This window comes from Gavialis gangeticus, unplaced genomic scaffold (genome assembly GCF_001723915.1).
Source record: "Gavialis gangeticus isolate Ggan-Ray unplaced genomic scaffold, GavGan_comp1, whole genome shotgun sequence".
Lineage (NCBI taxonomy): Eukaryota > Metazoa > Chordata > Crocodylia > Gavialidae > Gavialis > Gavialis gangeticus.
In genome coordinates this window covers 56,372,319-56,384,812 of record NW_017728992.1, presented here as the reverse complement: position 1 = coordinate 56,384,812, position 12,494 = coordinate 56,372,319, and the positions used below count along the sequence as shown (strand labels likewise).

General features: G+C 44.0%; 1 protein-coding gene across 8 annotated transcripts in view; it reads right to left on the bottom strand.

The window, feature by feature from the left end:
- Positions 1-12,494, bottom strand: part of PHACTR1 (phosphatase and actin regulator 1) — a 556,936-nt gene continuing 544,442 nt past the window's right edge. For all 8 annotated transcript variants that reach the window (XM_019522706.1, XM_019522697.1, XM_019522732.1 and 5 more), the window contains 3 exons: positions 10,578-10,718; positions 5,709-5,785; positions 1-2,791 (listed from right to left, as the gene is read on the bottom strand). In XM_019522706.1, coding sequence (XP_019378251.1) covers positions 2,776-2,791; positions 5,709-5,785; positions 10,578-10,718 — 234 coding nt within the window. In that variant the 3' untranslated portion in view covers positions 1-2,775. The remainder of the gene's footprint in view (positions 2,792-5,708; positions 5,786-10,577; positions 10,719-12,494) is intronic.

Sequence of the window (12,494 nt, the reverse complement as noted above, 5' to 3'; positions counted from 1 at the left end):
GTGCCCTTTTGTCTTTAACAGAAAATCTGCCCTTTCTCTAGTTCCTCCCACAGTCATACCAGTTCTGGCAACTGTGATTTTTTTTTTTTGTTGCACCTCAACCCATGCTGCAGGACTGACCCTCTTCAGTAACATAGCAGAGAAGCTGGAGCAGGGATCTTTGGCCCTGCAGCTATTTGATAGTAATGCATTTTTTATGCTCAAATGCCAAGACCTTGGCTTTCCTTCTTTTTGAAGCCATAGCACCTCCTTGCTGTGTGTGTGTGTGCAAATTAAGATATGCCTTCCCATGCCTGAACTAAAACAGCATGTAGCAATATATGCCAGGGTGAGAACTTCTCTACTGTTTCTGCACGGTGCTGATAACATTTCACATTGTGTTCCTGCTACTAGTGAACTCGTGTCTGAGGAAATGCGTTGTAGGTCCAGGAACTTTAATTGGCATGGCCCTGTAATTAAGGCTGTGATCAGTAGTCAATGGCAGACCATAGTTCCATGGAGAGTAACACTTCCTCAGACAGACAGAACCCATTTCTATTTTGGTAGTAGTGGGGTTATTTTCTTTTGACCCACAAACATATCCTATGCACATCATCAGGGCATAGGGATCATTGTAGGTATTTACATACTATCAGGAAAACACTAGGCAGAACATGGTAATCTGTGCACGATTTAACTCCAAAGACCTATTACCACAAATCAAAAGGACAACTTAGTTCTTCAGCTTCTGCAGTAAAAATTAAAATGTTGTAGGTCTCCACCATACTCTAGCATGTATTATTCTCCAAATAATTATGTGTTCACCCTGGTGCTCACACACAAGAACAAAATGCTTTCACATTTCCCATATAGAACCCATCCCTGGGATATAACTGACTGCCCTCAAGTCCTTCTGAAATCAAGATCCCTCAGTCTATTTCACTTACATCAGCTTTAAGATTAATGTAGAGCCACTGAGCCAGGGAGTTACTCCTAATTTAGACCAGCAATAAGTCTAAGCCGAGACGAGACCAGAGCCAGGGTGACTACACAGGATTGGTGACAGCTCCTATCTGGAAGAGAAATCTCCACCTGATTCTAACAGTCAGAAATCAAACTGAGGTGGAAGGAGGGACCTGCAGTTACAAAGCAACCCGGAGAAGTGAGAAAATGAGGGCTCGTATAACACATAGAGGGAGAGAACCCTCTTACAAAAGACACTGTGGTCATAGAAAACTTTGGCGTCTCTACAAATCTTTAAATGCAAAAGACAAATTATAAAATAAAAATTATACTATCCAGAACACTGTTGCTTATGTGGATATTACCACAGTGCTTTGGACCACCTACACAGTACAGCATAATGTTTTCTTATACGGGATCACATACAACGTTGTATGTAGCTTGCTATGGTTATACTCTGTAAGGGCTTGATTCTGCAGGGCGCTGAACACTCTGGTCCCCATCTGACAAAGCACTGAGGCCTGTGCTTATCTTTAAGGAAGCATGTGAGTACTGTCACCTGCAAAGTGACTAATGATGCTCTTAGCGAAAGCTAAGTATGTGTTTAAGTACATTGCTTGAGTAGAGCCATAGCACTCGGCCCCTTGCACAACTGAACCCTAGTTGGACCCTTTACCAGTTAAAAACATGCCAATGGAGGAAAGAGATACATATTGTTTTTTGCTGAACAGCTTGGCTCTAGATATGGCAGCCAATTCTGACCACCCACAACAATACAATGGAATCAACCTGAGAGGTTATTTTCAGTAAGATTTAAGTTCATACCCTTAATACCCACACTGTCTTTGAAATATCTCCCACCTGCAGAGAGGCAGCATATATCCCACAAGGAACTTCTTGGAATTCAATCTTGGACCCAATTCTTCATGGACTTGCACCTGCTGTTGTTGATACTTGTGCAAAGTGGACATAAAACACAGCCTGACTGGGTTGTGTTCTACATCCTCTTTACAATCATGACGCACGGGCATAGGCTACTACACAAGGTACAAGGTAGGGGGGAATGAAGCCCCTTATGTTTGCTGACAATGTCCTCTTTTTGAATGTATGGATTCAGTGTTATATTTAGAAAACTACATTTTGAAATACAAAAAGATGGAGTGAAACCAGCCTTCCATGAAGAATCCTGCTCTGCTTGAAGCGCGCTCTTTTCTTGGGAAGCAAAACAGTGACGGTCAGGCAGCCACACACTTTTCCAGGGAACGTGAATTTCTTTGTATTCAAAACTGTTCAAGATGGGCCGATCCTTACAGTAGTTCTCCCTCATCCTTCTTCTAAGGTGCTCACAAATAGAAAGGAATGTTTGGTTTAAGTGCTTTAATGCCTGGGGTGCAGGCCTGTTGGAGACTTCACCCAGGAGAGTCATTCCCAGAACAACACCAAGTGCTTCAGGGGTCTTTGTAGTTGGGTGACAAATGCTTGCAGGGATGAGGGGTGACTGAAGACAGAATGGATGCACTATCAGCTGGGCTTGGACAAATATGGTGAATCCACATGCCAGGAAGTCTTTAAACATAGGTGCCAGATCTTGGCATGACTCCCACCAGGGGTATTTTCTCTTACCGAGGGATGTGCCAGCAGGTCTGATGAAGGAGCAGTACCCATCACATGTAAATACAATTTTCATTTTTTTTCCCTATTTTTATTTTTTTTAAAAAAAGGCAGTTTGGAAGATTTACATTGTACGTAACAGGGAAGTGAATAATACCAGCACTTATGGTTCCTTTTAATTATGTTTTTAAGACGGCATAGTAGTCAGGAAGAATTGAACTGCTACGGTCTATGAAACCTAAAAGAAAAAGGGTGAATGAAAAAAAGGCAATATTCTGCAACAGAAATATTCTTACCTGCATGTTAATGTAAAGGCATCATTATCTAACACTTAGAGCAAGGCACTGGAAACCAACATCTCTGGTTTTCTGTGCAAAGTTGGTCCTCAATCTACCCACCTAAAAATGGGCCTAAACAACAGTAACAGCAAACTCAGTGTTGTTACAAGTTTTTAAGGACCTAATACAAAGCCTAGGGAAGTTGATGACAAAGTCTGGATCAAACCTTTAGGATACATCTCCACAGAAGTTATTTTAGATTAACATTGCACTTTACATTTTCACCCTGTCTGATTCCAGAGTACTTTATTTGTTTGGACAAACCCTTAGATTTTCAGGTAAAAAGAATTCATATAAATCTTTCAGTTTAGAGACATTTGGTGTTAAATTCACAGCTCTCCTGCAGGCACTGAATCATAACCAAAAGGATTTTGTCCCCAAGTCGTTCAGACAGGATGGGGGACAGTGTTTAGGTGTTGATTTTTTACTGTCATGAACTAATTCATCTGTACTATTCACATGTTTGATCCAGCACGTATATCAATGCCTTAACAACAAGAATAGCTCATGACCCTGATAATTATTTTATAATGGCTACTTAGCTGAGTTTATTTAGGAGAATTACTGATTCTGCTAAGTGTGTGCCCTGTAAGTAAATGTTTTTTGGGGCTGCTAGTCTAACCAGAATACCTCTGTTGAAGATGGACCTTCTTTTAGCTTTAGTATGCTGGGTAAGCCAAGGATAGCTGTGGGTTAGCCGGTATCCCTACACACCAGGATGGCTGTTTCATCTAAATCTAGACTGAGCTGCAAGTACCTTTCACAATTAGGTCCTTACTAAGTTAGAGGTTGGGTGGTGGCTAAATTTGATAGACCCATATCAGCTTTAACATCAATCCACTGAGGCCATCAGTTAGTTTAGCAATGAATATTGCATGCATATTCTTGGCAGTACTGCTGTCAGAACTGACACTGACCTGGGACCTCATGGTTCAAAAGCAGCTGCTCACCTCTTGCAAACATTTGAACACTAGGTTGCTGCTACATGGCTCCTCCCTTGCCCCCACAATTTTTTATTCCTACTGATCAGTTCAGCAGGGCTGAATGAAATCTTTCCACTCATTCAGTTTCTTTGGTCTAGTATTCACTTGCAATTCTTTGGTTTGTATTAGCAGCATGTGGGATTCCAAGAGCACCTTTTACTGAACTAATAGCCAGGCACAGGACTGCTTAGCTTCCTAGGCCAGATGCATTCTATCATGTCATGTAAGTATTCAGACTATTACATAACTTTAAATACAGCAATCTATGAAGAAGTCATTTGAATTAGCTAGGGTAGGGGTGGCCAATTGCGCCATGTGTGCCACAAGTAGCATGGACCATGAATGCTTGGTGCCTCCCGTGACTGGGGGGCCACCATGGTGGCGAGTGGGGATCGGGGACCGGCTGCAGCCACCGTCCGCATTGTTGGCAGCAGTGAGCAGGGACTGTCTGCAGCCGCTGCCAGGTGCATTGGTAGCGGGGGGTGGGGGGGAGGGTGGTCACTGCCCACAGAAGCTGCCAGTGGCTTTGGCAGCAGACAACCTTAGGGGGTGCACATGCCCCCCTGTGCTCCCACTACACATCGCCTATGGCAGGGACAGCCTCTGTGTGTGGCATGCAGCGGACTAGGGAGGGGATAGGCAGCACAGGAGCAGATAGGGCAGGGAGCAAAAAGCAGAACAGCCAGTCGGAGAAGGGGATCAGAGTGGCACTCAGGGAGGGTGTGGGACTAATTTGTGGCATATCTGCCAAAAAGTCTTGCCTCCCACTAAGCTAGTGGATCATTCCTGAAAATGAGCAGAAGCCCAATGTATTAAAAGAAATTACTTCAACTTTTAATTTTCATAAATACAGATCTACAGGTGGCGAATTAATTCAGCTGTAATATTTTCAGCATCACTCTTAAAGTTATTAACTAAATTTTGTATAAGTACTTCTGGCAGTCTTCCCTAAGTGTACAAATACTAGAGCTGCTCTGGTTTTGTCAAGACTTCCCTTTTAACATGAATACCTACAGTTGTTTCAATCTATAAAAGAATAAAATGAACTAGGTGTAGGACTTTGCTAACTGCAGAGAGCCCAATTTTCAGAGGTGCTGAGCACCTACAGCTCCCATTAGTTTCACCTGGAATTGCAGGGGGTTAGCAGCTCTTAAAATAAGCCCCAGAATAGAAACAGCAAGGAGAGGGGCTGGGAAACTTCTTGATCCATCAAAGTGCCTAGAGTATGGGCTTCTAGAAATGAGATGTTAGCTCAGGCTCCTAACTCATTCAGTCATCAGCTTTTCTGCCTAGATCAGCATTAATTGATATCCTTGTAGGTGGTTATAATGCTGAACTTGATACTCCGCCACTGAATTGCCTATGAAAAGACCTGGAACTCAGGAATTAATAAATGGAATAACCTGAGTATTCAACAGTACATGATTTGTGTTTCCATTGCAGAGTAACAGCATCTTGACATGCATTAGCTCTGCAAAAGGAAGATTGCTATAATTCCCTGGCTTTTCTTTTCCTTTCAGACACAAACTGTTTATTTTAGATACTGGAACAAGTGAAATGCAAAGGAAAGGGATGCTGAATGAGCAAAAATAAGGAAAGAAGAAAAGAAAAGAAATTAGATTAAACGAGGTTAAGAACTGGCACAAAACTGTATACAAACATGCAATACTGAAGTGTGTGCGTGTGCGCTCATGGTTTGATTCTGGCTGTTGTCTGCATGTGGCTATGAGTTCAGTATGTGCTTAGGAAATGAACTGGTATGTTTTGCAAATCAACAGTATTCCTTCGTTTACTTAAAAAAAAATCTCTCAAGCCTACCTTGTTAGATGCTTACCTTGTTAGATGCCGACTTAATTCATGAACTTCCATTTCAGTGCTTTTAAATTCATTGAGCTCTTTCCGAATGGCTGCCTGCAAATGATGAAGAAAGCCATAAATACACAAATGGAAGATCAAGACAAACTGCTTTGAATACAGAGTGAACTTATTTCTTAATGAGTGAAGAGGCCGTAAATACTGTTTTCAGTGAGAGGGGAGAAAAAGGCTGTTTAAAATATTAAAAAAGAAAGATGAATATGATCTAAACCCCATGGAGGCAAGCAATATCTCAGCTGAAGGCACCTGTCTGAATCGTGAGACACAGGGTCTTGTTCTGGTTTCTCCCGCAAATACCCTTAAACAGGTGCAGGCATATATGTTGGAACAGCAACAGAAAGCAAGCTGAGACCAACTAATCTCATGCTACAGCTGAGTGACTTCCAAGCTTCGACTCTGCAGAAGCCAAAGAGAGAAAGTATTAGAGTGCCTTTATTGAGAGTGCCCTGCTACCTGCTCCTATTAATTCAACCTCTAAGACAGAGAGCAAGATCATTTAGTCCTACAGAGCTGATGGTGTAGCAGGACACACAACAACATCTATAAAGTCATGGAAGTGGCAGGTCCTAGATACATCAGAACTTTATAAATGATAACCGAATGCACTCACAGCAGACAGGAAGCCAGTGTAGGGTACCAAGTGTGAATGCTAAAGGCTCTCATAGGCCTGTGAAAGGCCGATGGCCACGTTCTGTCCTGGCAGAGAATTTGGAGAGGTCTGCAATGCTAAATGAAGCATATCCAGCTGTCCGGTGAAAAAGAGCAAAAGGCATGTGTAACCATGATACAGGATAACATTTTTTCAGAAGTGTCTAGGATCCATAAGGTTAAGGTATTTAGATACTTAACTCATAAATACCTTTGGGAAATTTAGAGCCTAAATTTCACTGAGGTAATAATGAGACTCCCAGCTTGAATGGCCCCATTATTTATTTGAAATAATAGTTTTATGCATAATCAGAACTCTTAGCAAGAGATGGTGCTAATTAAGGCCCCCCCGCCCCGATACATGTTACACTTCAGATGTGATTAACTGGTTAATCATGTCTCAAGAAGTGACCTGGCCACACATTCAATAAATTAATGGTGTGACAAAACAAGCAAAAAGCCACAAAGTGATTACACACAATATGTGTAATAACTTGTCAGCTGGTTCCTATCCTGCATTTAATTGAATGTGTGGCCGATGCCCAGCCGTGGAGCACATGGGAGCCTTTCAAGACTCTTGTGCATTCTGTCGGCGGGGAGTGTCCCTCAACTGATCGGGGCTCTCAGCCGTGAGCACATCATGACTCCCATGGCTGGGAGCCCCAGTCAGATTGTCATGGGAGCGTACCTTGCACTTCCCCAGCTGGGAGCTCCAATCAGCTGACTGGTGTTCCTAGGTGGGGGAGTGCAGGAAGCCAGGAGCTTGCTACTTGCCAGTGCAGGGCACATGTATGGAATAGCAGAATGCATGATTGTTGGGATCCTGCATCAGATCCCATTGTGCCTCTACTTAAATATCTGTCAGAGGCCTATGAGCCAAAACCAGCATCAAATCCCAGCAGCTGGACCTGCTGGAAAGAATTTCCGTCAGCTCACTTGAGTGGGTCAAAGATCAGCCCTGACTGAAGAGCATGTTGAGTCTCCAAGCAGCAAATCTGCTGATGTCAGAGCCCAGGATCTATTCTAGAAGCTATTATCTTTGAACTTCTGGCTTGTTAGGTTATTGGCTATCAGTTGATGCTGCTACTTTTGTACATGGTTATAAAAACTTTTAGTCATGGCAGCCCCACTGTCACTTATTTAGGGATATCTCAATGGGTTTACCTCTCTAACAGTACAGAGACCAGTACAAGAGAGACCCTGTGCCAGAATGATTTATCCAAGTGCAAATTGCTTTCACCTAGACAAGTCCTAAGTGATATGCTTCGTGAACATGAACGCAGGTCTGGGCCCTCTGTGCTTTTTACATATAGCTTTGTTGTTTTATTTATTTTGAAAATAACTGGCAGGCCTTGCCTCATCTGTCACTGCAGAGGGTGATGTCTATGCAGCAACCCAAGAGCCTACCTTCAGCCAACCAATTTGCTGCTTAAGTGACTGTGAAGGGGCCACACAGGCAGCTGACTCCCACAAGGTCTGAGATCTATTATCCCACACATGTCTTGATCTATTGTTAAGATTTAAGATGCCCTTTTTATTCTTCAGGCAGTTAAAGTTGGTATAGTTGAAGTGAGACTGAACACAATTCCTTATACCCAGAACAGAGAGCAAGATAAAGTGACAAACAGAAAATCCATTACAAAAATGTATTTTTGCAACAAATCTCCTCTGCATTAGCTAGTGAAGATGGAGGTATTGGATCACAGTTTTGAAGGGGAATCATCTTTTACAGGGGACTTGCAGCCCTGTCAGGCATTTTCAGAGCTGGTTTGAATTTGCTTTGCTGTCTGTTTTAGGAGTGGAAATGGGATGGAGAAAAGCAGGAACTGTGAGTGTCAGGAATTATGGCACTGATCACAAGACCGGACTCTCATAAGGAAAAATAGGCTTGTGCTCTTTCTTTGCTTCCTTATACATACAGATGGACTAAGAACTGGGAATGCCAAGTCTTTGTTAGAGATCTCACTCAGAGAACCCAAGAGCTCAGTAATATGGACTGATATTTACATAAATCAAAGTTGAAATAGGGTGCAAGTTACTTTTTCCCACTATTTGCTGCCCTTCCATGCCATCCTAAACACTGGTACTTAGCACTTTCATACTACTTTCCAGTAAAAGAAAGAGTAAGAGAGATTCTTAGGTTACTGAATAATGTCTCTTGGCATCACAAGTATCCAGCTCATATAATCAAACCCTTTAATTCCAGTCATAGATACATAAATGCTTCACAAAGCTGAACAGTCATTCATTTCCGCCATAGATAAAATAGAAAAAAAAATACTGTAAAATACAAATTAGTTCCTAAGGGGTGCTTTTCACAGGACACTCATAATGGCAAAAGCTGGAGTGTAAATTGTCACAGATATATGCTGTGTACAGATGTTCATTTCTACTAGTAACACATTTTTACTGGTAGCAAAATAGCTTTGGATCTGGAATATGTACATATGTTCCAGCCTCACGACTGGAGAGTTTCATAGGCGAGCTCTCCAGTCAGGGGGATTAGAGGGTGGGAAAAAGCCAGTTCTCTTCCGCAGGAATCTTCTTCAACATCTGTACAGCTCTCTGTGCCAAGAAAAGCTTTTGGAATAATACTGACCTATGGCCTAACTCTGCTGGCACCACTGGCAAAACATTCCCTCAGAGACATAGTGCATGTATCCTACATGTGTCATTAAGGCACTGTGATAAACTGCAGCACAGTTCAGGACTGCAGCAGTTTGAGCTGGGGTAGGGCAGCCCTGGAGAGGCTGACTGGAGCATGAGGGTAATAAACTGCAGGGCTAGGTGGTGGGCAGCTGCCCGCACATTAGCACTGTCATGCCCCAGCCAGCCCTTGTTACTGTCTACACGTGCAGTTCAGTGTATGTAATTACTCTGCTGTAGGACAGTACTATTGCCAACAGTACTATCCTACGGTGGAATTAATTAATTTACTGCGCCCTAATACCAGCGCACTTATAGACACTGATGATTTACTGTAGAGCTAATTAGTCAGCTTCAGTAAAACACGTGTAGATGCACCCAGGAAAATCAAGATCACAGTAAGTCAGAGGCAGTGCTGGAGTTAGAAGCCACAACTCCCCCTCCTGTTCCCTAGCCACTGCCTGTTTGTAATAGTCCAGGGTTGACCCAGCCCCACAGTAAAAAAAATAAATCAGGTCCTGATTTCCACATTCATTGATGCCTTATAAACTTAAAGGGCTTGAAAGTGCACAAAATACTTATGAGATGCATAGTCTCATCGTCCTCAGAACTGTGAGAAAAGCTTAACATTTTTCTGTCCCTTTTGTGGAGACTGTCATCTTGTCTGCCTGAGAAAAGGCAGAGCAAGTTTACAAAATAGTAACAGACATGGTACTATATATGCAAGACAAAAAAAAAATAAGATGGAATCAACACAAAGTATGAAAAAAGCTCACCTCTTTCCCCTTGCACTATTAATCTTCAGTCTATGAATTACTTGTGCCAGAACATTAACCCCTTTGCTGCTAGCCTCTATTAGACTCCATGGTGTGGTGACAGTCACAAGAGAGTGCCCTTTTTGCTATGTACCTGGGGCATACAGCAGCAATTAAGTGGTTAAAAAACTATGTGGAGAGTGGGAGAGATATCCTGCTTGAAGCATGATATGTCTACCCATTTTGTCTTCCAACAACGATACTGGATGATATCTTCAACTGTACCATTGGCTTTCACTGAACTCACTGAATTTTCATGTACCCATTACAATTTTGTACTGTAGGATAAATTATGTGACTGCAATTCAGGTGAGTACTTCAGAAGTACTGGTTCATTAATGCTGTCCCCCAATATTCATGGAAAATTGTGGATAGGAACTACTCATTTGTAAACTGGCAGAACAGGGCAAAAAAATAAAACAAATACAAGGGCAACTAACATGGTCTCTTCTTCTAAGATTTTAAATGAGTGTAATGCAACTGACTCCAGTGGAGCTGGTCCTGGTGACTGGAGAATGATATCTAATGTTCATAACTAGAAAACATAACAAACTAAGATAAGCAGAAAAGACAAAAACATGGATGCCTTTGGAAGGCAATGGAGTTGAGTCAGTCCCGTGAGTGCTGCGGTTCCACACCATATCACACCAGCACCGTGGAACCTAGTAACCCATTCAGGGGTCTCCTACTTCCCTCCACCTGCAGCTCACTTTACTTACTTTGTCAGCAGCTGTGAGCCGCGTCCAGGGTTTGTCTGCCCTTCTGTCATAGTCCTGAGCGTCTGCCACTTCCACGTAGTCACTAAAGCGGATGAGGATTTTCCTTTCACGTAATTCTTCAACTGTAGGCCTTTGACTCAGCTGCAGGTGTTAGGGGAGGAATGGCACCAGAAGTCATTTTTTTCAACTCAACGTTATTTGTTGCCTTGTCTTACGGGCAGAAACGTTATAATGATATCAGGTCCCAAAATAAATGTTCCCAGCATCACTGGCTTTTATTAGCCTCTGCACATTCATGAAGCAGATGACAAGCCACTGTTTTGTCTTCCTTCCAATAGACAGGAGTGCCCCCCCCTTGTGGGCTGCACTGCAGCTATGTTATGCTGCATCACTGTAAAGTAGTAGGTGTAAGGGCAATCCTGTAGTGGTCTAAAGCCGATATGTCATTTCCCCTTACTGCTGAGGTAGGGGCTGTGGCTCTGTTGATATCTGGATGCTGACGGCACCCAGCAGAAGTTTAGAGTTGGCACCAGAAACTGGTAGGGCTGTGCAAAGCTTCAGTCCCTGATTTGATTAGATGGAGATTCGGCCTGATTCGGTGGCTGAATCTCTGAATCTGAATTGAATCAGAAGACCCTCTAATCTCTCTGAATCAAATAGGAACCCTCCTAATTGATTCAGAGAAATTCAGAAAGCTTCGGCGATTCAGATCTAGACATAGCTTTAAATGTTTTTTCTACGTATGTCAAGGTACCAGGTGGCTCATGAATGCAGTGATGGTGGGGTGGATGGAGTATCTTGCAGGAGCACGTGGGGGTGGGGGGGGGTTCCCAGCGCGCTAGGCAGCAGACCCGGAAGTGGACCAGAAGCACTTCTGGTCCACTTCTGGGTCCTCCGGGGAGCACGCTGGGGACCCCTGACCCCCCAGCTGAGCAACTGGTGCCTCCTGGGTCTGGGGGGGCACCTGGGGTCCCCCCTGCAACTGATCACCAAGCCATGGGGGTGTGTATGGGGGGGCCCCAGCGCACTAAGTGGCGGACCTAGAAGTGGACTGGAAGCACTTCTGGTCCACTTCCAGGTTTGCCACCAAGCATGTGGGGGGGGGGCCCTGTGCTCTTGTGGGATGCTCCAGCCACCCCAGCATTTATGAGCCATGCCTGGTACCTCAAGATATGTAGAAAAAACTTTTAAAGCTGTGTCTACGGTCAAATAGCTGATTCTCCAAATCAGCATCGAATTGAATTGGGGACAGTTATCTGAATCAACTAATTGAATCACTGGCCCCCATTCAGGCAGACTCCAAATTCAAATCGAATATGGCCCATTTTGCACACCCCAAGACACTGGCCCAGTGCACAGCCAGCACAATTAGTCTCTAAAGGTGCCAACTTGTTCTGCCTGTTGCCTGACTTCAGATTAGCAAAACTAACTACTACATGTGCACTGTTGCTAACTATTGCAGTCCATATCATATCAGCACTGATAAAAGGAAAATTGACATTATTGGCAGTAGGCTTTTTTAGCTGATGTGGCTGATAATGTCACTGATAAATGCTGCGAGCATGTGCAGCCAGCCTAGCAGCTTGGAGGAGCAGCGTCCAGCTGGTAAGTATGCTGGGGGTGGAAGGGGCAGGAGGGGCAGATCAAGGCCCCTATGGTGAGGGACAGAGTGGGGCTGAGGCAAGGGCAGGGGCTGCACAGCCAGGGCAGGGTGTGGGACAGAGCTGCAAGTGACTTGTCTGGGGGTGTGGGGGGTCAGGGGGAGGCTCCCACCACTGTGTGCACCCTGGGGGAGCCATGGGGGGCATATGCCCCTATGTGAGGGTGGGCTGGGGCTGGGGGTGGCATCGGGCTCTTCCTGGTGGGGGGGTTGGGTTAGGGCTGTGCTCAGGGCAGGTGGTGGCTTCACACGGAGGG